We start from the raw sequence: 26,192 nt of genomic DNA on the forward strand, positions 1-26,192 counted from the left end.
TGTTTCTAGACTGCCATATGTAAGAACTTCTGACAGATCAAGAAATCCTTTGTATCTTCATTACGTTAAGGCTGGGTTAGTCTGAGTCTGTTACATGTCTTTTTAACTTCCAGTCTGAGTAACTGCTCCAGTGGTACGCAGTGGTAAAGTTCATGCTGAAAGACTTGTTTATAAGAAGACTGACAGTGATGCCTGGGACCCTAAAATTATTTTTAAAACTGTTGCAGAACTAATGGTTGATTATTTTGAAACCTCAATATGTAGAACCTGTAAATCAGATTATAGATGACATAGCTGGAGTTATTCGGTATTCATTAGCCAACAAGCCGAACATTTACACCTAGCCACTTATGCATTTTCATCAGAATCCTTGTAGGAATTCACTGTTGTCTTTCAGTTTAGATCTGTTAACATTAAATTATCAGTTAAATTGTTACACAGACTCTGCCGCACTCTCTCATTGACTTTGTGCATGACCGACATGGCTCTACTTGTTGTGAAGCTACTAGCCCACCATTTAAATTTATCGTTAATATAATAGATAAGTGAAATCAAGTATATAGTGGGACAAAAAGAAAAGTATAAAAAGAATAATGGAACCGAAAAAAAATGATTTAATTAATTATGTTAACTATTTATATGGGTTGTAGTGATTGTGAGTTTTATTCCCAAGAAGACTAGTGAACCAAGGCACTAGGGATTTTTATTGTAACGAACAAAAAGTGTTGTCTTCAATAAAAGCAGGACAAGTGTGTTTTGTTCTTTCTGTTTTTGTCCTGGGCTCCTGTGCTAAATATAGCTTATTTCTTTCTCACTCTAAGGTCTCTAATAGAATACTCCTCTCAGTTTTAATGACCTAGGTACCTGCATAATACAAATGTAAATGTGCGCTGTGCCTGAGGCCTGTGCACTTCTAGATTCAGCCCAGCATCTGGTTAGTCTTGGCAGCTGCTGCCCTCTCGTTCTTAATCTGCCAGTGTCTGCAGGATTCTCATTTTATTCCCAAGGCATCTGCAGTTGTTAACCTTTACCTTCCACTCTTTTGGCTTCCTGCTTGAGTTTTTCCTCCTCTTACTTACTCTTCCCTCTCTCTTTGCTTCTTCTTCTTCTTCTTTTTCACCTCCCCCTTTGCCTACCTTTGTTATTCAGTATTTCATTGTTTAATGTCTGTAGTGTATATTGTTATCAATTGCCACTTGCTGAGCATGTAAATTCTATTGCTTTTGTCAAAGCATATTTCTCCACTCATTAGATCATGTGAGCAGATGGTCAATGTATTTGCACAGTACTTTGATATTAATTCAGTCAGTCTTGGATCATTCTATCAAAGCTACACCAAATGGGCTTCAGTTTATAACATACACCCCAGGTTTGGCAACATCTGATGTAGTTATATTAGTTGTGGAGTAGGAGATGGTGAGATCTAGATAGGCTGTGTGGACCACCTTACCCTCATCTACAGCTTTGGTAACTGCTTCAAAGAAGTCTATCAGGTTTAGGAGACATGACCTACCTTTTACAAATTCAAACTCAGTGGTGTCCAGAGTCTGGAGATTACCAATGTCATTGCTTATAAGTTCCGTGATGATACATTCCATAGCCTTGCAGACCAGGCTCATCAGGCTAATGGGGCAGTAGTTCCTGGGGTCCATGGTGGCTCCCCTTTGTGGAGTGAGATGACCGTCACTGTGTGCCATTCAGTGGGCACAAAGCCTGAGGTAAGGCTATGATTGAACATGGTACTTGGGTGGGGTGCCAGTTCGTTCTGTAGTTCATGTAGAACGCAGCCTGGGATGTTGTCAGGTCCCATGGATGCTGTGTTCTTAGCTTTGGAGAGTGTGGTTTTTACCTGTGCAGCCATGATTACAGGAACTTTGCATTCTTCCGGTATAGAGATGGGCCCTTTAGGGGGGGGGGGGTAAAGTTAGCACTGAACCTATCTTCCAGGATATTGTCTATCAGTTGGTTCTGTACATATAGTGCCATTGTGCTGTAACTCAGAGCAGATCTGAGTGTTGCCATTGAGATTCTTGACATAGCTATAGACTGCTTTGTGGCTGTCTTTAGAAGCAGTGGCGATTTTGTTTTCGTAATGAGCTTTGGAGGATTTGATGAGGGATCTCAGCTTTTTCCTGAGGCTGACCAGGGAGTTTACTCTTTTGCAACAGTTTCTTTCTTCTGTTGTAGAGTTTGTTTATGGCAGGGTGCCACCATATTGGCTTTCTTTTTTGGAGGATAGCATCTTGGTTCTGTTAGGAATTGCATGATCCATGCACTTGTGTCAGTGCTTACAAAGTGCATTTGTGTAGGATTCAGCAGTCGTACCTCTATTGTCTGTCTGCATGGGTGCCGTGAAGTTTGCCACTTCTGTCTTAAGAAGAGAGAAGTTGGCTTTGGAGAAATCTTTTATGGTGGTTTACCTAATGGGGGTGGGGGTGGGATGTGGATGTCTAGGGTGATTAGCTTGTGGTCGGATCTGACCAATGATGAACTGACCTCTGGTGTGGAACACCGGTTGCCCATGTTGGTAATGACCAGGTCTAGGATATTGCTGCCCCTAGTGGGGGTGTGGATAATTTGATCCAAGGCATTGGAATTTATGAATTCCAGAAAACGTTGAGCAAAATAAGTTGGTACATGAGTAGTTTTCCCAGTTAATGGTGGGGTAGTTGAAATCGCCCATTATTAGGGTGTTATGTTGTGCCCTAATATTTTCCAGTGTATCAAGAAATGAGGAGTGGGAATGCTGGGGCATGGTGGGGGATCTGTAGCAAGCTACAATTTGGATTGCGGTCTTGCCCAAAGTTAGCTGCACTTGGATAATCTCGGATGCATTATGCTGAGCAACTTGCCTGGAGGTGTGGATATCCTTAATGAATATGGACACGCCTCCACCTTTAGTGTTTCGGTCCAGGTTAGGTGGACAAAGGTTGTGGTATGAATTATAGCCTGGTAATGCAGGGTGCTCTCTGGAGCCTTGTATATGTTTTAACAATTGAAACTAGAACAGAGTTGTGTCCTAGTTGCCTGCTGCACATTTGTGTTGCATGTTCTGAGAGAACGATACTGTCCGTTTTACTTTTTTATGGGGCTGTTATCACCCATTAGGGACAGAGTGGCATCTGCATCCATGTTAACTATTGTCTGCCTGGAGGTGGCCTTACCGAAGGTATAACTGCTGTCTGAATTAATTTTGGCCTGTCAGACGTCACCCATTATTTCTGTAGTAGTATGTAGTACTTCTGCTCTGCTCCTGTGTCCACCCCTTGTTAGAGAGCTGTACCACAACAACTATTAACAATTAGTTCCAGCTGGAGTGTTATGATGTACACCTGAACTTTTTGCGGTCTGCTGAAATACAAGCCTGCACCAGATTGAGTTGTGCTACTGTTTTCTATCTGTGCATATTTCAAATGTTTACATGTAGTTATTAGTATTTTTATTTAAAGTATGTATGCACCCTAAGTTTAAAAGTTTTCAGACACTGTGGGATTGGGAGTGTCTGTAACTTCAATTGTGCTACGTATAAATAATTTGGTTTGAAATATGGAACACTTTTTATTGGACTTTGTCCTGATGTGACAAATTTTAGATTTTATTTTCTTAGAATACCACACTGTACTCAAGTTTAGAGATGGGTTAGTATTTGTAATAGTAAACTTTCAAAATATGAAATGTGGTGACGTTAGATCTGTTTATTTTATTAAACATAGGGTTTTGTTTATTTAGTAGTTGTTGCCTGACCCTGCTGAAGGTGAAGCTCCAGTAAGTGCATTGTAAAACCCATCTTGGCCAAATAAAGGTATTGATTGCTTCACCTCTGTGTTCCAGCTTCTGCCCATATGCAGATGGTTAAATAGGAAATGGCAAATAGAATATTTTGCAGTACTTATCAGGAGAATTATGTTGTGCTGTTTGCATTGTTGTCACATCTTCAAGGAGTGCTGATTTTTGCTGGTGATCTACCTTAATTGATAAGGAAGTCCCAAACAAATATTTTTGGAGAGTAGCTAGCATTACAAATCACAGGACATCAGACCAAAGGGGAGTTGTTGTTGTTATTAACTGTTTTGATTACTTCTTACTTTGAGGCAGAAATCTGTTTTCTTGGTAGATTAATAGATATTTTAATGAAGTGTTGTATTGGTCGCATTCAGGATGGATTAACATTGTCTTCTGCAAGTAGTTTTGATTTAAACATATTGCAAAGTAACTCCCAAAGAGACAGTGTTCTTGTCACTACAGGATGTTTACTAAGGTGAGAGTATGCAAAGAACTACATATGTAACGTTATCATGGAGAACATAACATTTACTACAGGTTTAAAAAGACATGGCTTACTAATTTACAAATATGCAGAGAGACATGCACAGTATGTTTAACTGTTATGTTCTGGTGTGTATGCATTTTTATTATATGCTGGAGTCTTTATTGCTGCTTATCCAGAAAAGCTGTTTTCCAGACTCTAAAGGTTAGAAAGAGGTGTTTTATACACTTCAAGGATTGTGACAAGTTATGAGCAGTTTACAAATCATAAAGCATTATCTTCTTCCCCTGTCATACTGTATTTTTATTTAATTGTTTTATCAGCTAACATTAAGTAATGTGCATTCAGTTACAAAATAGTATAGTAAATTCACAGAGAGCCATTGTTTGGTTTCTGTTACATGATGTACTTTTCTTTTTTTGAATCCACATAAAGGTCAGATTTGTTTTTTTATTTTACATTTGTTTATCGAGGAGGTCTGACTGGACAAAGCTGTCCATTTTCAACAGAGGCCCAGGGAGAAAAGCTCCAGAACAATTGCTAACATACTATACATAAGATATTTATGTGAGCATTGTGGTTTACACAGTTATAAAATATAGCAGATATATGATTGCATAAGATATTTACATAAGCATAATGGTTTAGACATACAATTAAAAGTATAGTAGGTAGTAACATATGATTGTTCATACAGTATGTTTAGTAGAGATAATGTTGAAGATGTACTAAATATAAGACAAGAAAGGAAAAACTATAAAAACACTAGCCAGATTGTCAAAGCAGGAGAATATAAATAAGTTCATGTGAGGTTCATTGACATTTTAAGGGAAACTGTGAAGACTGTGCATAAAACATATATTCCTATCCATAATTCATACCTCAGTCTCAACCTCTTAGAGCAAAAATCTGGACAAAGCCTAAAATGATGGGGGAACAACTTGGGACAGATTTTAAATATTGTTCTTACAAACTTAGAAAGTTGATAGAATAATTGGTTTTGCATTACCATGAAATTTCTGAAGGATGTGGACTCTTCAACTCAAATGTTTATCATTATTTAATGACTTCAGTCCTCAGCTATTTGCCAGAAAAGTACAGATTTTAGGAAGAACACAAAAAATTTGAGGCAAAAATCTGGACATTCTGCGAAAATCTGTTCAGTTGACAGGTACAATGGTGCTTACTGCAGTATTAAGTTTTCTTTGCATAAACATGTACACAAGCAAAAATCAACTAGTTTTATGTATTTATTTTTGTTGTTGTCCAGGTTAGCATGATGCACATGTTAATCATTGGTGTAGCTGAAACACATCAGAAAATGTTTTTTTTTTTTTATCCTATACCTGACACTTTTTTGTTTGTTTTTGTTCAGTAACGTCATTGATAGAAGATCTGCAAGATATTGACTACAAAGGTAGTAGTAGCCCATTGGATTCTTTAGGTTGTCTTATAACTTCAAAGTCAATGCATCAGACAAGAAGCGATCATTCAGATATAGTAGCAATATGATATAGTTCATTACTGACGGCAATTCGTTTTCAGAATTCTTCACGTTGTAGGTTTTGCATCATTTTAAGATGCAGATAAAATAAGTTGAACTGAGCAGTATTAATGGTGGAAAAGCAAGGCGTCAGTGAAGAAACTAATGAGTCAAGATAGGGAATAGAAATACTTGTTCTGTAATAACTGTCAAAATCCACGCCTACCGTGTTTGCTCGGTGTGTCGACTGCAAATCCTTGGCAACACTAACTCAATACTAAATTTATCTGCTAGTGATCTTGCCTTACTGAGAATGTCATTCCTAAAGTGTTCTTCAGCATGGTTACAGTGCTCCTTGAATATTTCAATGAGTCTGTTGATGTGTTGTTGAGCCTCTACTATATTAAGTTGAACAGACTGAAACATCTGGGCAACAGGCTCAAGAACTGATGAGTAATTTGCAATAATGAAGAGAAAATAAGAAACGTGCATGAAGAGCAAGCACTGAGTAATATATGTGCATTTTGTCTGGTTTCACCAGCAGTGCTCTTCTGAAGAAAGTCAAATATTTTCTCAAAGTTCTGACTAAACACATGAATGGATTTATATTTCTCGGTCCATCATGTCTCACACAGAAGAGGTATATTTGGTACCAATGCTCATCGCTTTTGGACTGTCATGGACAAAAGTAATAATCTTGATAACACCAACAGCACTACATATTTCAGGAACATCATTCAGATCATTGACTACAAGGTTTAGTCTGTGAGATGCAGTGGATAAAGGCTGTTTTTGGATACTTTTCACAAATCTTTGCCTGACCACCATTCTGGATGCTTGCCATTATGGAGCAGCCATCATAGCCTGTCTGAGTAAATTTTCCAGGTCTAGATCACACTTTATGCATTCACTGACAATGACATTTGAAGACTGTGCATCTCTCACAACAACGGGAACAAAACCGCAAACTCTTCTCGAATACAATCATCATCAACAAACCAAATGCTCAATGACAACTGCTCAATGTCTAAGATATCTGCAGTTTCATCTGCCAATACACTAAATCCAACTGCCCTGTTTGCTGCACAAACAATCTTCTTTTAAAGCACGTGTTCGTATTCTGCCAACAGCTCATTTTGCACCCTATGGGATGTGTACCAAGCATTTCCTGCAGCTGTTTCACTGTGCTGTTCCAGTATTGTCCCACCAGCTTCAATACGAAAATCTAACAAGTAACACAAATTTCCACCAGAGCTTTCTTTTCCACAGAGAGGAATGTCATGGGTTGCACAGTAAATACTGGTAGATACAATTGGTTCCAATTTATTTTGGTTCTTTGCAATTTGTTTTGCTACTGCTGCATCTAGCTGCGGAATAACAGCTGTTTCTGGCTTCTGTCATGTTCGTGTATAAGAAAAATTGGAAGCATCTTCAGTAGAACCTTTGTGCCATGATGATTGCATGTGATTTCTTGCAAGACTCATTGAAGGCATTATGTTTTGTGCACACACTAGTGATGAAGCTGCCTTGCAACCCACGGTGAAGTGACTGAGGAAATAATACACAAGTTAAGCAGAGTGGGCCTTTCAAGAGAGGAGAAAATGCAAGCCACGGTGAGTACTGAGACAACCAACTATATCTGAATATAGTTGTTAATAAATAATGACATGCATTTCAGTTTCAGACTTCATATTATTCAGAAAATTCAATTCTAACATAAATCCTTTTATTCTAGCAACTGTCTAATGTGTCCCTAGTTTTGGGTCTTTATCCCCAACATTATAACAGTCTTTGTCCAGATTTCTTGTGTTAACAGATTGAGAGGTATGATGTGTATGTGTGTCTGTATGTATGTATAAGGAGGAGAAAGCATACCCCTCAGCTGTCCAGGTTTTTGGAGAATGTCCAGATTTTGCCCCATATTCCTCCTAAAAGCATTGAAGTTGCTAAATAATGACAGACATTTGAGTTTTAGATGTCATATCCTTTAGAAAAATGCATACCAACATAAATCCTGTTATTCTAGCAATGTTCTAAGTTCATGAGAGCAATATTTATAATCTGCTCCTATTTACTTTAGGCTTTGTCCAGATTTCTTGCACTTGGTTGAGGTGTGTGTTAAAGAGAGTGAAATGTCCTAGAGTTAGCAGGTGGAATTTATTTTCAAGTGCATTTTCAAGGAATTGTGAGCTTCAGGGGAAGAGAGTTTTACTGCTGTTCATGCTAAGCCTACTTAAAATGTGCAACTGTTTTGTTTAGTATCACTATTGTGGTATGGAATTTTTAAAGCAGCACAGCAGGTAGCATACTTGCATCTTGATACAGAGGGCTGTAGGTTCTACTCCCACAACATGTAGATTTGTATTTTAAGGGGGTGTATGTCCTCCTTTGGATGAGATGCCTAATAACTATTAACATGTTTTTCACCTTGCCACCCATTCCCTATTGCAATATACCAACTTACCATTTTTTTAATATAACGTAAGCAATTTATTTTTCAAGGGCTGCAGGCAGTGAATTTGTAGATGAAACACTGAAATATAAAGTTGCTTTCTAGCAACAACCTCTTCACTGGTTTCAGATCTCTTTAATGTGGAATTATTCAGATGAGTTACTTCTGCAAAGATTCTGCATATTGATTGATATTGGTGGATTGTATGACAGAAGTTTGAGTAGAGTGGCCCTTTATGGTTGAAATGTTCTGAATTGGGCAGGTTGTCATTATTGGTTCATATGGTTTCATTGCTTAAAGGAAAAATGTTCAGAACTATAAATTTAAAACATACTCTAACAAGTGGTGCTGTATTGTACAAGGGATATAATTCAATTATTATATAGTATGATTAATACAGTCAGGAAGGTGAATCAAATAACTTTTGCATGGTTATAGAAATGTGTGCAAAGAGTCTATGATTTGAAAACAGCCCAAAGGTAAACTTACCCTGCCACTGGCCAGATGCATTTTCTTTGAATGCGGGTTTCAATGTTGTTTTGGCGAGTGTGGGTTTGAAAGGTAGAGAAGTTTTAATGCTAAGTCTCTTTTCATTGTAAGACTATTGCTTTGTTTAGGTTTAGTAAATGTCTATCAGTGTTTGTGCTATAAAATTTGAAATAAAAGTTGTAAATGAAATCCAAATATCTATAATCATTGTAGAAGTAAAGCATAAAACAGTATGCACACAGAGATTTGAACAGTGTCTATGACAAAGGAGGAAAAATAGCCAAGTATTGGGACACTGGAATGGCTGCGTGGGCAGGGGTGGGGGTGGGGCTGAGTGGGCGGAGCAGCAGAGGGGGTGGGGCAGCGTGGGTGGGGCTTGGGTTTGCACCCCCCTGCAAAAAATCCTGCGGGCTCCCTTGCTCTCAGCATAATTCAAACAGCCAAAATTCTGCAGAAGGTGTAACATCAGGGATAGTTTAAAAACAGTACTATAAACTTAGGTAGCAGAACAGCATTTGAAAAACTTGTAAAAAACTCAAAACCTACTGCAAATTCAGCTGACAATCTACCAGCAGAATTTCAAAAAATAGCAGCTGAAGCCAGTTCTTATCCTGAATACTTCATTACTGAGCAATACATCCCAACCATATGGAAAATATCATACATTATACCCTTGCACAAAACTGGAAACTTGACAGAACTTACAAACTATAGGTCCAGAGCAATTCTTTCCCCACTAGCTGAACTAGAGGAATGCATTCATTCTCAACCAATAATTTACTTGCCAAATCCCAACACGGCTTCAGGCCTCATGCTGCAACTGCCCTCCTCAGTTATACCAACACTGTCAATTTAGAAATTAAGGTAAAATAGGATCATCTTTCTCGATTTGTTAAAGGCCTTTGTCAGTCTCTCAACCAACTACTAACTACTTTTGTCAACCTTAATCCCATCCCCCTAGCCCTCTACTGGCTCCAAAGCTACACAACAGGTCATAAACAGCCATAAAATGTCTCCAGGATCTACCCCCCTCTACTCCCACTCACATTAGGAGTCTCACAAGGCTCCATCTTTGGTCCACTTCAGTTTAGTGGATTTATTCTCAAGCTCAATACCGCCACATCCCTAGCACTCACAGTCCAATATGCTGACACCAATACACTTGTGTCACATCTACCATGCAACAGGTCATGTCCCAACCCAGGCTGAAATAAGCTAATCTTCACCACTTACCCCATACGCCTAAGACTATTAGCACCTCATAAGACTGTCCACCTATCCTTGCTCTAGCCAACTATAATATCCTTATCTGTCCCATTATTTATCTCCCCTTATATTGTCCCTCGTACAAACAAACAGATAACCTGAACTTACATATTTCTAGCACTTGTGTACTAAGATAAGCATTTCTCCCTGGACCTCCACTGAAAATGGGTTCTATCCCACTCAGACTACCCAGTAAACAAATGTAAAATAAGTAAAGTAAAACTGGTACAACCACAGCCCCTCAGAGGAGTGAAGTTTTCACTGAGCCCGTCTGCCAGGAGGTTGGCTATACCTACAGCATTCGTGTATGTGGTTTCCTCGACCACCAGTTCTGAGCAGATCTGGGTGCTTCCCTTGAGATTGCTGATATAGGTGAAGAAGGCCTTAGGATTGTCTTTAGTAGATGTGGCCAGTTTGGACTAGAAGTTTGCATTGCAGAATTTCACTAGTGTTCTTATTTGCCTGTTCAGGCTAAGGGGATACTGTTTCCTGCTGGGTACCTGCTCCTTCTTGGTCCTGGACAGCAATTTTTTTCCTGTTAATACAGATGTCCACCAGACAGGATGACTCTTCCTTGAGGAGGAGGATTTCGTCCTGTCTGGTATTCCTGATTCCATGCAGGTATAGAAATGCTCATACAGTACTTTGGTGTACGTTTGGACATATGTGCCAGTTCCACAAAAAGTTTCAGCATAAACAGCATAATTTATGCTTAGGACTTCAATTAAAATCAAATAGGCATAAAACCAATACCACTTTCAAGTAGAAGGTCAACATACAAACACCTACGGTCAAATATAGTCCCAAAAAAATCTATTTCTTTCTTGTATTGTCATACAAAACAAATATGTAGACGTCACTTAAGAGATAACACGTGGGTAAAGTATCACTAACAAAGATGACAGTACCAAGACATTCTCTGCACACGATTTGCAACAAGGAAGGAGTTTGCAGCTCTGTTTACACACATACTTAAAATAACTTCTTTCTGACCAACAGCTAGCAGCGATTACACACAAGATGAGCAAAAACAAGATGAGGCAGCATTGCAGATCTATTTTAACTTTTACTCATGCATTACCTTGAAATTTGTGCAAATTTATTCATAAAAAGTGTGTGCATGTGTCTACATATACACCAAAAGTTTTAACATTTCATAACTAAATGATCCAAGAAATCATTAGACACTGGTGTTAATGTTAGACATGATGTACCTTGTATGTATACAGGTGGGAGGAGGAGAAAGAAATAGGTAGAAAAACTGGCTTTTCTACCCCCCACAGAGCAGGCCACAGGCCAACAGCAGAAAACATTACATTATCAAGTCTGGTAGTTATTCAGCAACAGAGTTTTGTTAGCAGTATGTTTTGTTGATCGTCAGGCACAATCAGCACTGCATATATTTCACTCCATTTCATTTCTCTGGCAAGTATTCAGTTAAATCTCCATCTCTTTTAGAACAAGGTTCAGTCATCTTTTCTAATGATCTCATGTAACCTATGTAACAAAAGGTCACATGAATTTTATGAACTCACAGTGATCAACAATCTTACCACAATAGCAGCCTGATGTTACACATCAAAACCAAATGAGAAAGATACAGCACCATGTAGGGGAGCGGTCACAAACAAAACACAGCCTTGGAAAGGAAGACCCAGGTTGTAGTATTTAGTACAGATGTGTAGAGAAGACCACATGACTACAGAAATGTCAAGCACAAACACTGCTAAAACAACATGAGTGACAGCAACTCCTCTACAAAAAAAAAAAAGTGTTCTATGAATGTATTTAGCCGAAAGCCTCCAGGTGTACTTACCAACTGACTAAGAGATTTTATCACAGACGTCAGTCCAAACTAGCATAAATGGTATAAAGCTGAAATGACCTTGAGCATGCAGTGAAGCAGCTGTTGGCCTGCTCTTCCATCTCAGGATGGGAGAAAGATGAGAAATTATTAATGTCCACCTAGAAGGGCATGGGTGTACAGCTTCACATGGTAACTATGCGTTTCTGACATTGGATCAGCGTCAACAGTCTGACAAGTATATTGGTTATCTTTTGCTTCGTGCCACGGAAGACAAAATTCCCCTTCAGCTCTCAGTTAGCAGAGTACTGCACCAATGTAAATCCTAAAATTATGGCAAGCCAAACCAAGATGGTTTGACATTTTTCAATGTAAAAACGTAGACTCGACCCTGGGACCAGATTCGTAACAGCAGAAACTACTGAACAAGTCAGGTCACAGCAGACAGAAAAGATCTGACAAAGCCTTGATAATCACATAACAGCCCAGAACTACAAAAGAGGAAACAAAGGCAATCCTAAAAGAAAAAAAGGACTATGGAAAAAACTATAAATGATTAACACAAAGTATCTCTTCCACTTAGCACTGTAAGTGAACATGGCAGATGGTTTCTTGGTATGTCACACCACCTCTGAAACACCACCAGACAAAAACAGAAGAGGAGCCAATACAGCAGTCAAGTCTTCTGCGTGGAGACATGCGTGAATGGGCAAACCTTCGTTGAAGGTAGTGCGTCAGGGCTGGTAACTCTGCACGTAAAAATCAACTACCAATCATTAGTGGACCGGGGTTCCGCTGTGGCGACCCCTAACCGGGAAAAAGCCGAAAGACACAACAATAACTAACAAAAGGCATAAAATGAGAATAGTTCCCACAGTTGCCACCTTGCAAAATACTTGCAAAATAATATTTTTGACAGACTAAATAAGCACATTGTATAAAACAATGTATGCCTGAAGTAGGTAGCAAGATTACATCCTTGTTCCATAAAAATGAAAGGTAACAGTCTAACAGGTAATATTCTGCTCCTTGACATAAAGGGAAAAAAGGTAAAGTCTAAAAGATTTAGGACTTTTTGCCACTCCAAGCAGACCCTAAACAAGTTTTCCTCAGGTAGATGGCAAATATTAGATGTGTAATGGGGAGGAAAGAGGCATCTGGGAGCATATGTTTTCAGTGTGTAAGGAGTTAGCAGACTAAAAAATTCCCTACAGAGTACTCCGTCAGGAATACTGGGTAAGCAATGACTGCAACTAAGGAGACCATTTTTCTGAGCTGAGACACAGGACCTGAAGTGCCTAGTCATAGAAAGGCCTTAAGTTTAATTCTAGTGGCTGTCAAAAAAAAAAATAAAATAAAAAAACAACAAGTACTAGAAAATGAAAATCAAAGTCTAAGCCAACCAAGCAGTGAGTATTGCAACAGAGATGAAAGAACAGGAAGTGATTTTTTTTTATAAAAGGGTAGGTGCAAATTACACAGAAAAAAATGAAAATTGTGGGAACAATATTTCTACTCTAAAGCGTTTTCTACATGTAATGTTTAAGAAAAGCAGGAAATGCAATGTTGGCTTGATCATATTGTATACAAGAATATGTGTGATGTATGATGTTTGTAAATGTGAACTTGTCAATATGGATTGTTTACTTTTATATAAATGTATGTTTACCTATAAAAGTGTAGTAAATAAATAAAAAATATAATAATAAAGGTGTTATCCCATCAATGTACCAGGCAGCTCAGAACAGCAAACCCAAATGGCACAGCTCCACCAAATATACCACAGTAAAAGACAATCGAATAGAACCAGAGACAGATAGCACTATCTCAAGACTGGCTGTCAGAACACTTAAAAATATCAACTGCAAACTCTAAAATAATTCCACTTTATCTTAATTATGTAACCTGGTCTATCATGCTAAGCAGCGAGTACCCCAGCCAGTTCAACGGCCACAATCACTTCCCAGAAGAGTGATCAAGTGAACAAAGTGGACAGTCAATGAAGGGAAGGAAATCATACAAAGGATATCTGCAGTAAAGATGACCAAGCAGTCAAAGATCCATGCCTGAAAGTAAAGCCCAGACAACAAACTCCTCAGTCAAATGGGCCACTTCTGCTACTGCCTCACAGGAATGGGCCAAAGAGAATGAAGTGAAAAAGTTGGTTTTACTAAAGGCATGCTGACTAAATGAAAGACCATGCTCATCATAAATGCCAATACTCAACCAAAATAAAGTGACCACTTGTTGCTGCATATAACTGTCACAGATAAGAAGACAGGATTGGCCATCATGCAATCTGCTAGAGATGCCTTCATCTTGCATTACAGAAGGGTCATGTTACTTTACATGTTTCTGACTGTTGTACATTCTACAAGATGCCCCTCTGCCTTTGCAATAAATGTGTACTGCACATAGTAAAAGACATACACAACTCATATCCAGGTGAGCCACAAGACTGCATCCTGTGAGCTGCATCCTATCCCTGGAGCATTTGAACTTTGGCTGCCACTGACAGACATATTGACTGTGGTGAAGCACTCACAGTTCAGAATGCACGTACATAAAAAAGGTCAAGGTTTTTCGGAATGCATATACTTCTTTTGGTTGCTGCACATGTATGGTCAATCATTTCCTCCATGTGTGTTGGATCATAAGATAGCTTGTGGCTCCACCCTCCTTGATATGGCCCCATACTACATTTGTATGTTCACTTTATTTCCCATCCATGTGTGTCATGTCCATCCATTTGTTGTACTTGTTCAGTACATCTGTTTTGTTCTTCCTTCTCTAACTAGCTCATATACCAGTCCCCTATTTTACTACGCTTTCCCTTTCAAATCCTTGCTTTAAATAAATAAATAAACAAATAAATGGAGCCTCACTGCATCAAAAATACAATATTCTTCCCTATCACAGCAGCTGCTCCTTGAATATTGTCCTCCCCGACATACCGTTCATTATCACCCTCTGTTGACTAATATATCCCCTTTGCTCTTTCCTAGCATCCCAGGTCTGGTGTTGGCTCTACAAAGCACTGTGTATTCCCCAAAGGGAAATTTAGACCCTGGCACAGGGGCATGCACCCCCACTTTTTTGCACCCCTCAGTAGGGATCCTGCTCTGTCCCTCTGCAGAGTACAGCCATAAAAGAACAGTAAACACATGTAGTTACATAGCTGATCAGAAATCCAACTTATAAATAACTAATAAAAAAAAAAATCACACTCAGTTTAGTTGGTTAGCAGGACATCAGCGCAAGTATAAAAACAAATAATTGCCGTGCTACATTCATGACCATAAACAAATAGATCAATGAGAAGAACTGAACAGGGAATTTTATGGGGCATCAGAGGACTGGACGACTTGGTAATCTTAAATCTTACTCGGACACTTTTTATTCATTTAACAGGAAGAGGAAGACTGCAACTTCCAGCTGTAAACTGCAGTGAGAATCAGGCCCTCTGCAATGCATGAAGTACCATTTCTAAAACTTAACATCCCAGTTTCTACAAGTAAAGTCAAAGCATCTGGTATTTTAATGTAGACACAAACATCAACAGTACAAGAGACTGCACATTTCACTTAATCCAGTTACATTTTTGTCTTCATTTTCTTACTACTTTTGCAGTACTTCTTTTCAGTTTTTCAAAACAGTCTTGCATCTGTTTTATTAACTGAATGTTCCGGAACCACAATTGTTGAGTAATGGACTCCTCTATAAAGGCACTTATGAAAAGAACTTCAGTTAGACTTTTGGAGTATGGATATTCGGTACTTTTCCGTTATCAAGCAACATTATAACTGCGGTAGGTAGCGGTTGTAATTTTCGCACAGCCATTATCTTCCATATGTCTATTACTATAGGGGGGATTGGCAGGAGCTGCATCAATTTTCTGTGTCTTTTTTTTTTTTTAAATTACATCGCAATTATGAAGTGGTTGGCCAACAGGCTACCTGACAAGCTTTGCTAACAGCGAGGCTTCCGAGCGCCAGGTAGCACATGGACAGTGTTGCCCAATGAAGCTGCATCACTTTTCTGTGTTTCTGTCTTTTTTAATAGGAACTAGTACTCCCTCATCCCATTGTCCCAATGCAGTTTAAAATAGCTACGGGAAGCTTTAGACGTGGTCGCTGCTTTGGGAAAATCTCCTACAGATGTTAACCCTGAAGCATTTTATTTGAAGTGGCAGCTACTGCGTTGATACTGTTACCGTGACAAGGGTAACAATCATTCTTCAGTAACTTAATAGTATGGGATTTTTAGATTTTACATTTTAAGAAACATATTGTATTGTATGTAAACTTTTTTTTTTTTTTTTTTTTTTTTTTACAAATGGGAGTCGTGGTTTGCTGCTAACACTTAACTATAGGGGGTTTGAGAGCAGCTACATCACTTTTCTGTGGGCAATCTATCTTGTTTATAACCATGTAAAATAAAGGAGTCAGGAATGAGAACCATTTTAGAGCAAAAAAATCATTGACAAAACTATCACAAGTATGAAGTGGTTGGCCAACAGACATATGGAAGCTAACAAGGTTGGCAATAAACATGCAGAAGATAACAGCGAGGATTCCAAGCAGCAGCTACCACATTTATAGTGTTGCCCTGATAACGGAAAAGTACCGGATATTCAAACTTTACTGCTTCCTAAACAGGAAGAGAACAGTACCTAAGAGTAAAATGCTGAGAAACAGAATATGGTACCGAGTTTCACTAATGTGATATCACCACCACAAACTTCAGTATAGGAACTCAGAGGAAGAGGTCTCAAGTACCAAAAAGATAAGGAATTTAGACTTCCAAGATGGCTGCACATTTAGAAACAGCTTAACTGCATCTATTCCAGTGTGAAAACTGGAAGTCAGAAAGGAGAGCCAGTGCCTGTAGTGAATTTTAGTTACTGGTTAGTAAGTGCACTGCCCAGAGGAAATTTAGAGAACCTGAAAATTCAACCACAAAAGGTGAGGAGAAAACAGTAGCTAAGAAGAATCCTGCAGTTGTTCATCAAAAAGCAGTTCAAGCTCTAGCTTTGGTGCAAGACATGACTTCCAGTAATCTACAGGGGGGGGGGGGGGGGGGGGGGAGTCAAACATGCTCAGAGCTTATTAAAATAAAACAAAAAACTGAAGGAATAGATCGCCTCTAACAAATGGCTGGAAACAATGGAAGAAGTTTTAAAAGAGATATTCAGATGAGCTGATAAAACTGCAAAAATATCACAGGTCATAATGAAGAATAAATAGGCTATCCAAGTATGAAACTACGAGAGCGAGATATTTAAAAAAATGGTAGAATTAGTGGACAGAGCATGAAGGGAAAATCTGAGATTTTGTGCTGCAGAGAAACTGGAAGGAACAGACTGCATTAATTTTATGAAAGCACAAATAAGCAACTGGACTAGTATTCCACAGCAGGAGTTGTTAGTTAAAATGGCACATTATGTGTAAGCTCCAAACCTGGCCAAGAGAAAGAAACCTGGCCAAGAGAAAGAAACCAAGACCTCTAATAGTAAAGGCACAATCCTACCAGCTGATTCTGACAAAACTGTGGCAGAAGGACAAAAGTACTAAAGGTTGGAGACAGTAGAATGTTTGTGGAAAAGGATTATTCACTGTATACCAGGCAGAACAGTATTCCAGCAATTAGGGACTGTTACATGGAAGGAGCGAGATTCAACCTGCTGTATCCAGTTATTTTCAAAATATTTTTTTCCTGGATGATCAAAGTTATTTTTTTGATGCAGAATGTGCTAAGGATAAAATTGTCCAACAAAAATGAGCTATCAAAAAGAAGGGAACTCTGCTTTTTATTCTTCTGATGACAAAGCTCACAGAGACTGCCAGTGAAACCTTTTGCAATGTTCCAAAGGAAAATGCTTGAGAAACAGAGAAAAGCACAGCAGTTGACTAAAAGAACCAAAAGTATGCTGGAAATGAAGCAGAGACCGAGATCAACAGGAAGAAAACCAGCTACTCAGAAATGAATGAATAAATGTGGGATTAGAAAGCACCAATCACATTTGTGAAATATGGTGGATCAAGAAAACTTGTTAATACTGGACTTTTTTTTTTATTAAAAAAAAATAAATAAATTTGTAGAGGACTCCAAAGCATATGCCCTACATCATGTCATTAATGTTTAGAAGAACATTAATGTGAAAGAAAAGGAAGGACAGAGGTATAGAAGAGGATAAAAGAAAATATATATTAATGGTAGCTTTATACTAGTAAGGGGCTAATCACAATGGAAGAGGATTATGCTGGCATGAATTTACATTCCAGCTAAAACTGCTACAATGAAGCTTAAGAAAATTCTGGGAGAAATAATCAGCTTTCATCAGGGAATATTAAATATAGGTGGGGACGGGAATTTGAGATGCAATAGTGAGGATGAATCTGGGGGGCCTAGAAGGGAAAATATAACAGAAGTAGGTAGACTTTTGAAGAATTTTATGAAAATACTGGGTATGGAAGTTGTATGTAGCTTGAACAGAATTTACATATTATTCTCCAAGGTACAAAAACTGGGCTAGGCTACACAGGAACATGTGCATTTAATTCCAAGTTTTGATAGGCATTCAATAAGTATTTCAGATCACACACCAATAATAACTACAGCAAAAAGGCAGGTTAATGAAATAAAAAGAAACACTGGTGCTTCCCCACCCATCTGTTAGAGAGGGATTTAAGGAATGGGTAATGAAAATTGTTTAGGAATAGAAATTTATTCTAGAAATATAGCTAGGGAGTGAAATAAAATGAAGGTGGAGTTTAAAGATTGGGTAGAAATAAAAGAGAGAGAGAGAGATGTGTCTTTTTTTGTAACGAATTATTCAGAGGGACTGGCAAAGGTTAAAGTATTGCAGAATAAGAGGACTCTCAAAGAACAACAAGAGATGTAACTGCAGAGTGCTAAAGAAAAAATGTGGGACTACATGAATAATGTGTAAGTTTAGAATGCCTGATGTTAAGCAACTGTTTTTTTATATTAACTTCAGAGCACAAAAAGCTTTTAGCACCAAGGCTCAGGCAGGCAGCCTATAACTGTAGAGATATTAGAAATATTTCAGAGATGTTATGAAAATATGTACAAAGCAGACAAATGTGGGAATCAAGAAAAAGAGTACAAATGGAAACGTTTATGGAAGAATTAAATATGCCAAAGTTAGAGACAGATGAGACTCAATTATTAACAATTAGGATAAGAGGAGATGAGATAAAAATTGCGAAGTATAACTCTACACAAAAGTCTCCAGGAAAAGATGGTATTCCTGTGGACGTTTGGAAGCTAGGAGGGAGGAAAGTGATAAAGTTCTGGAAGGTTTTGTTTAACAGCAGTTTTAAAGGAGGAGAAGGACCAACATCTTGGAAGAAATCTGTGAAGGCTGTTATACCCAAAGATCATAAAGACACATCAGATACAGTTTCATATATGCCCATTTATATTTTAACTATGATTATAAAGCATTTATCTATAAATGGCTAAAAGAATAATGAATGTGATGCCAAAATTGATAGATATGGATTAATGTGGTTTTTTGTGTGTGTGTGTCTGTGTGTCCGGGGCATACATTTGACAACATTAATAGAGCGATAATAATCCAGATGGAAACAGAATGCAAGAAGATACCACTGTTGTTGATGGGTCTTAATGCAGAGAAAGCATTTGCCAGAGTAAGCTGGGATTTTAATAGTAGAGGAATGTAAGCATTTGCTGAGACAATAATAAAAGTTAATTAGGAGGATATATGAGAAATCGGAGGTAAAAATTAAAGTGTGGGGGAAGGGTTCCTCTCTGATAAGTTTATTTGAACAATGGAACCAGGCAGAGGTTATTTGCACTATATTTAGAAACAGTGAAAGAAAATAAGGGACTCAAGAGATCCAAAACTGGAAGCTGTGTTTTACGGCTATGGAAAGCAAGATACAAGCAGTGAAAATATTTTTTCAGTCCCTTTAATTTTATACACAGGTCAGGCATATTTTATCAACTAAAGGAGAAGATGTGGCTAGTAATTAGAGTTGAAGAGTTTTTTTTCTAGGACAGGAAGAGGCCAAGTGTCATGTGGATAAGTTGACCCTTCAAATCAGTTAATACCAAACCACCTTATTCTACTGGAAGGGGTATTTCAGAGCTACACAGCTAAAGTTACTATACGTAGCACAGGCAGAAAGCTATAATTCAATGTGGAAAGGGATGGTTAAGAAACCGGGAAGGGATTCAAGAAATAAAGAGAGATTAGGATTTTTGATGCAGAAAGTATTCTAAGAACTATGCCAACACAGGAACAGAGAAGAAACTCTGCTGATATGGATGACTGCAATTAGAGGTAGAGAGAATAAGCTAGAGGGCACTGGAATTTAGTGGCAAAAACTGACAGAGGAACCAAGGTATTGGGAGCAAATAATTACAGAGAGAAAGGTAACAGAATGGGAAGAGGCCAAGAATACATATGGACTGCAGCCTAGAAACTGCCCTCCCTATCAAGGACTGATAAGAGCAGAGTATAGACAAATAGAAAGGAATAGGGGGATCCTAAGTGAAGACCAGCACTGGTACTGTTTTTAGTAGAATCTAGATCAGAAGCTGCTGTTAAAAAAGGGATAATTAGTAGGGCATATAAAATATTGCATGATTAGAAGAGGTTAGAAAGGATTGGGAAGACAAGACTGGATAAGCAATTCACAAAAACAGTAGGATATATTTATGGCTCCCAAGCATGCAACAAAGACTAGAAGACTGCAGATATTTCCAAGCAAAAATCCTAAAAGCTATTTTTATATTCCAAGCAGACTCCAAAGAATTTTTTTCCATTTTTCCTCAGGTAGATTGTAAATGGATGTGTGATGGGACAGAAAAAGGTTCCTGGGAACTTTGTTTTTTTTTTTTTTTGTGTGTGTAATTAGTTGGCAGACTTTAAAACTTCTCTGCAGCTCTGTCAGAAATACTGGGTGCACAAACTGGTGTAAGAATTTTTTTTTCCATTGTGAGAATCTGAATTGCCTAAACATAGTAAGGCCTTACTGTATTCAATTCTGGTGGCTGCCAAAAAAAGCAATTACTAAAAATGGAAATCAAAGTCTAGACCAACTAGAATAAACTAGAAGTAGTGAATATAGTGAGAGAGATAAAAGAGCTGAAGTTGGACCTTTAGAAGTAGAGGAGCAAACTACAGAGAAAACAAATGGGAATTGTGGGAACAATGCATGCAGAATAACATTTTGGAGGAGGAATGAGGTTTAAGGGAAGGCAGGAACTGAATAAACTAAAGTAATGTCTGACTGACAATGACTGTATAGAAGTTTATATGATGTTTGCAACTGAAAATAAGTCAGTATAGTTTGTTTTCATTTACATAAATGCATGATTATTGAATTATCACTTATAACAAAGGCAAAGACATTTCTTGTTTATTAAACTCTACATTTGACATACAGTTGAGATAGTAAGGAGAAATCATAAAAGCTTTTGAAGAAACTTGAGATGCAGGATAAAACAGGATATATAAGCTATATTTGACCCCCACATACACCACTACTTGTGGACAATTTAAATAAGCTATATTTGACCCCCACATACACCACTACTTGTGGACAATTTAAATAAGAAGGCCCATGCAGTTCAGTATGTAAAATGTAGACAGCTAATACTTCATCTCACAATCCTCGTCTGCAAAAGCATGTTGTCAGCACTTTGCAAGTTGTAGCTCCCAATATCTAGAATTCATTCTGCTACAGTTACAACAGTGAAGGATTACAAAACTTAATGGAGAAGGACAGTTGTGACACTGCCAGCCCAGCTATCTGGAATTTTGTAAATAATTCTATGTCATTTGTGACTACTGCTCTGATTTATACAGAACTGTATGTTATGTACTGAGTTTCTAGAATGTAACCACAGTATATCCTGCTGGGACATAGAAGATTAACTTACAAAACTGTCAGGATCTAGACTTTTTTTCTGTTGTCTTGGAGAGAAATAATTACCAAGTTTACAATGTAAAGTGTTTTTATTGTTTTATGAATTGCAAGTTCGCAAACATCTGAGAGAGATGTATTTTTAACAGAGATGTTAGTTTCTGTTACCCTGGGAACTGAAAGCAGGTGACAAAGAGTGATGTCATCCAAGCTGACCTAGCAGTAATGTTCAATAGTAATTTAAAAACTCCCCGAGAGACAGACTGTGTGCATTTTGTATTTGACCTGGAAACATCCATCACCAGCACTTCTGCCTATGTGTTGCTCTGTAAGCAAGTTATATAGGGTATAGTATCTTTTAGATATGGATAGGAATATAGTAAAGCTTACTTTAGATGCTTTCTGTATTTGAGACTGTCCTGCAATGTTGTTTTAAAATATTTCCTGTGTTTCTGAACTCTGAAGTAACTGTGTTGAGAGTACTGTCTTGTTCTTTTATTATTTATAATTAAATATATTTAAACCTATCTTTGTGGCTGATATTTGTCAGACATATGTAAGCTCTTAGTGTACTTGCATATATATTTGCTGACACTGTACAGGCCACTCCCAAATAGCCTTGTTCTTGGTCACACTTACCATTTGGATAATAGTAACATTACACAGTAGGATTGGTCATCCTTTGTAAGGGCCTTAACTAGCTGATAAAAGAGGAGATGGTGGCAGTGATAACTACCTTATAGTCTGGGCAGAAGGAACCATAGCTAGTAAACCTGTGCCAGCCTTCCCCAGTAGTGTCTGTGTGTTTGTATATAAATCAGATCTCAAAGTGTGTATGTGTCAGCTACTTGGGCAGGGACACAAAGCACTGGTTGGACCAGTGTGTGCTGGAGGTCTTGGCTTGACTCCTCATCTGAGATCTTAACCCTAGAGCTGTGCCAGTGGGGAGTCTTATTGGGGATCTGGAGAAAAGGGAGAAACCAGCCCCAGGCTGACTGTGATACCCGTGTTCTCTTAAGGGAAATTGTACTTTAGTGTGTGTACTTGTCATCCTCCCATTGTGTACATCCCTCACTGTTGCCACTGGGGAGGATTGAGGCTCCCTGATTACTGGGCCAGTGCAGGGGTGTCACAACAGTTTTCAGCAGTGAAAGGTGTATTTTCTCCACTTCTAATAAGGTATCACGAATGGATTGAGCCTTTTCATTTCCATGTACACGATTATTTTTTCTACTGTATTATTATGTACACAGTACACATTCTTAAGGTTTTCTTTAATTACATTATACACTTCTAAATGCTCCATATCTCATAATTCATTATGATTTTTAATGGAATTGTTATCTTATACCAGCCCTGTCCAAAGTCATCTGACACAAGTAACAATTTTTGCATAACAGCTTTGCCCAGTCACCAGAAAGATAAAACAAGGGAAGTTTTTGTATTTAGTGGTCAGTTGGGCAATCACAATACAAGGACAGAAAATAAATAAAAGAAACTGGAGTACATCTTGCTGGAACTGGTTTCGATATACCAGTGAAATCTCACTTTAAACATTCAGTGACAACCAAACCAAAGAAAGACCAGTTGTTTAAATATCTGTGTGTGGTTAAATCGGAACCTACACAATAAGATTACTTGAGTCTTTATGCCATACCAAAATGAGTGGAAGCCTTCTTGTTCTGGAAAAATAATTTTGTATTTTTTGCACCTTTTTTTTTTTTTTTTTTTTTAATTTCTCCAAGTCATTTTTTACATCTTTTTCTGTATGGGGAGGGGGATGTTCTGTTACATTTGAGAAGTAATTTCAATTCAAGCCAAATGTAAAAAAAGACATCATAAATAAAATATAAAAACAGCAGTTAAGTTTACAGACAAATAAATATACGTGCAGCCTTTAAGTTTACAGACAAATAAATATACGTGCAGCCTTTACGCAAGCAAGCACAAGTGCCTGGTATTTTATCATTCCTGCAACTCTGATGCAAGAGCTAGTATTCGGCAATGCATGCAGTACCAGCTTCTAAAACATCCAGTCTGTAAAAGTGGTGTTGACTGGGCTGAACTTAACTATTACTTTTCAATCACAACTTCACTTAAATCTAGTTTCTTACCTAAGATTCCGTTTTACATACACAATCCTACAGGTGTGACGTAGAGAGTATCCTAAGTCAAATCTTCTCTTGCATTACATTTATGCACACCTGCAAACAAATACCACTATGCCACCTGCCCAATCTCAAAGTCAGATATTCAAAACTCCACCCCAAAAATTCTTCCAGACTAAGGGCTAGAAAACAAATATTACGCAGTTAAAGCAAAGTGTACCAACCGCTTTCAAATCCAGGACGCCATCCTTTGCCTCTTGCAACAGTGACACAAACTTCGTGGTCAGTAGCCCCAAACTCTTCTCATGCCGACTGGAAGGTCCTGGAGTACTACAACTGGCACTAGGACGCTGGAAGTCACCCACAGTTTTAGCCATCTTCTTTGCTGCCAAAAAACTTTGCTGGGACCATCAGCGTTAATCGATCAGAAGCCAACAGCTCGCTCGATTCCTGGAACGTGACGGACACCCTCCTTCAAAGCAATAATTCACACCTCTCCAACAGGGATAAGTTTGTAGCGTATCAAATTTGTATGGACGGGAAGTGACGTAGTTTGTTATTGTTGCTTAGTGACAGATATAAAAATTATGAAATGGCAAATGATGTCTTCAATAAATACCACTCCATAGAGAAATACTCCTGGTGTACATACTGGCATTCGTGAAGCGGCAAGGCTCTGTAATCATACTATTGTTTTATTTTTTGTTTTGTAAATAAGCTGTTCCCTCCAGTGTACGCTATTTGTTTACGTTTTTTTTTTTTTTTGCAGTGAGAGATGTTATGATTATTCGCAGGCAATTCCGAAAATATTGATCTCTGCAGAAGGTAAAGTGCAGTAGTAAAACATCATCTACCTGACAGCCTGAAAATGAACTTTATACACCGACGGTTCCTAATAATTTGTTTTGTAGTGCATGGTAAAATACAAAAAGTCAACTAAAATGGGGGAAAAGTACATTTAACTTAAAAATCGCTTTAGAAGTAATATTTATTCACGGCCACATTATGACAATGCAATCTCAATTTATATAAGACATTTTATGCTAGTGGATCATTTCTTGTTCACTTTTTGGTTCTGTGGCTACATTCAATTAGCATCCATGCATAAACCCTTTCTCACATTTGTGTACATGGGTTAAAAGTGTTACAGCAGAAGTGATCATTATGATTATTTTAAAACCAAAAAAAAAAAAAAAAAAGAATAAGTGATCATGATCGGTGATGTACACAGGCATACTCTTTGTACTTTACTGAGTACATATTTCTGAGCATCATATCAACATGGCTTTTTTCAGGTAATATTATATTTGCAACTGTCCAAATGAATGCCTTTAACAAAAGATTCAATACTGCTAATCTAAAAACAATATATTTAACAGTTTTTGGGGGAATAGCTGAACATTTTACTTATATTTAAGTGCAGCATTTTGAGAGATGTGTCCATTTTTAAGTGATAGGTGCAAGGGGTAGCACTAAGACCTTATGAGTACAAAATGGAATTTACTAGCTACACCCCTGATCATGTGCAGCCAAGGTTTACACTGTCGAGTGGCTATCCCTGCCATATTTGCAGTGGCGGCTGGTGACTTCAAATTAAAGGAGGGCTGCAGGAGACAGCTGAATGGGTGGGGCCAATTGGAAGGGGTGTGGGCAACTATAAAAGGGTGGAGTTATGCTGAAAACCACAACAACTGGAACTTTAAATAAATAATCTGCCCTGGGTGCCAAACAGTCATTTCGAAAGTCCAATCAAGACAAAATGAAGTGTAGAAGAAAAAAAATTTCAATGCATTGGCTACATGACAACTTAATATCTAGATGGAAACAGGTTGTGAGGCATGAAAAAATAAACTACTTTTTAAATACATTACTGGAATGCCCGTCAAAATCAAGTATAAAAAAACAAACAGCACTCAACTCAAACCACTACTCCTTGCACTGCAGTTCTAATTATAATTTATATTCAGCTTTATAAAATTACCAAGTAACATGCTGAAAGTAGCAAGCTCTGTGATACCCCCACTTGTAAAAATGTTTCTTATCCAAAAATGACCTGTTGCCTGACACAACTATCTACTTGTTTCATGGGGAAGACATGATCAAAGTAAAAAATGATCAGCAAACAAGAAACAAGCTCAAGATAAATTGCTTAAAGGATTCCTGCACAAGTTATGGACCACACATGATAGACTGGCATTCTGTTTAGTTTACGGGTACCTGCAAAGATGACTGCAAGTCTCCAACAAAAGATGACTGCAAGTCTCCAGCAAATGTAATGAGCTTCTGAAAATACTGTAATCCTGTCCTTTTATTGCAAATACTGTCATATGCATTTCAATACCCAAGACTTATACATTATCTAGTTATGTAAATATTCTCTGCATGGCAACAACGAAAAAACTT

The 26,192-nt window shown here is 38.0% G+C and overlaps 1 protein-coding gene across 1 annotated transcript in view; it reads right to left on the reverse strand.

Moving 5' to 3' along the window:
* E2F5 (E2F transcription factor 5) overlaps nt 1-24,324 on the reverse strand; it is a 600,996-nt gene extending 576,672 nt beyond the window's left edge. The window contains exon 1 of the mRNA XM_044065996.1: nt 24,014-24,324. Within this exon, the coding sequence (XP_043921931.1) occupies nt 24,014-24,166 (153 nt within the window). The 5' untranslated portion in view covers nt 24,167-24,324. The remainder of the gene's footprint in view (nt 1-24,013) is intronic.
* Nucleotides 24,325-26,192: the final 1,868 nt, after the last annotated feature.

This window comes from Protopterus annectens, chromosome 3.part0, assembly GCF_019279795.1.
Source record: "Protopterus annectens isolate FY-2018-M chromosome 3.part0, PAN1.0, whole genome shotgun sequence".
Classification (NCBI taxonomy): domain Eukaryota; kingdom Metazoa; phylum Chordata; order Ceratodontiformes; family Protopteridae; genus Protopterus; species Protopterus annectens.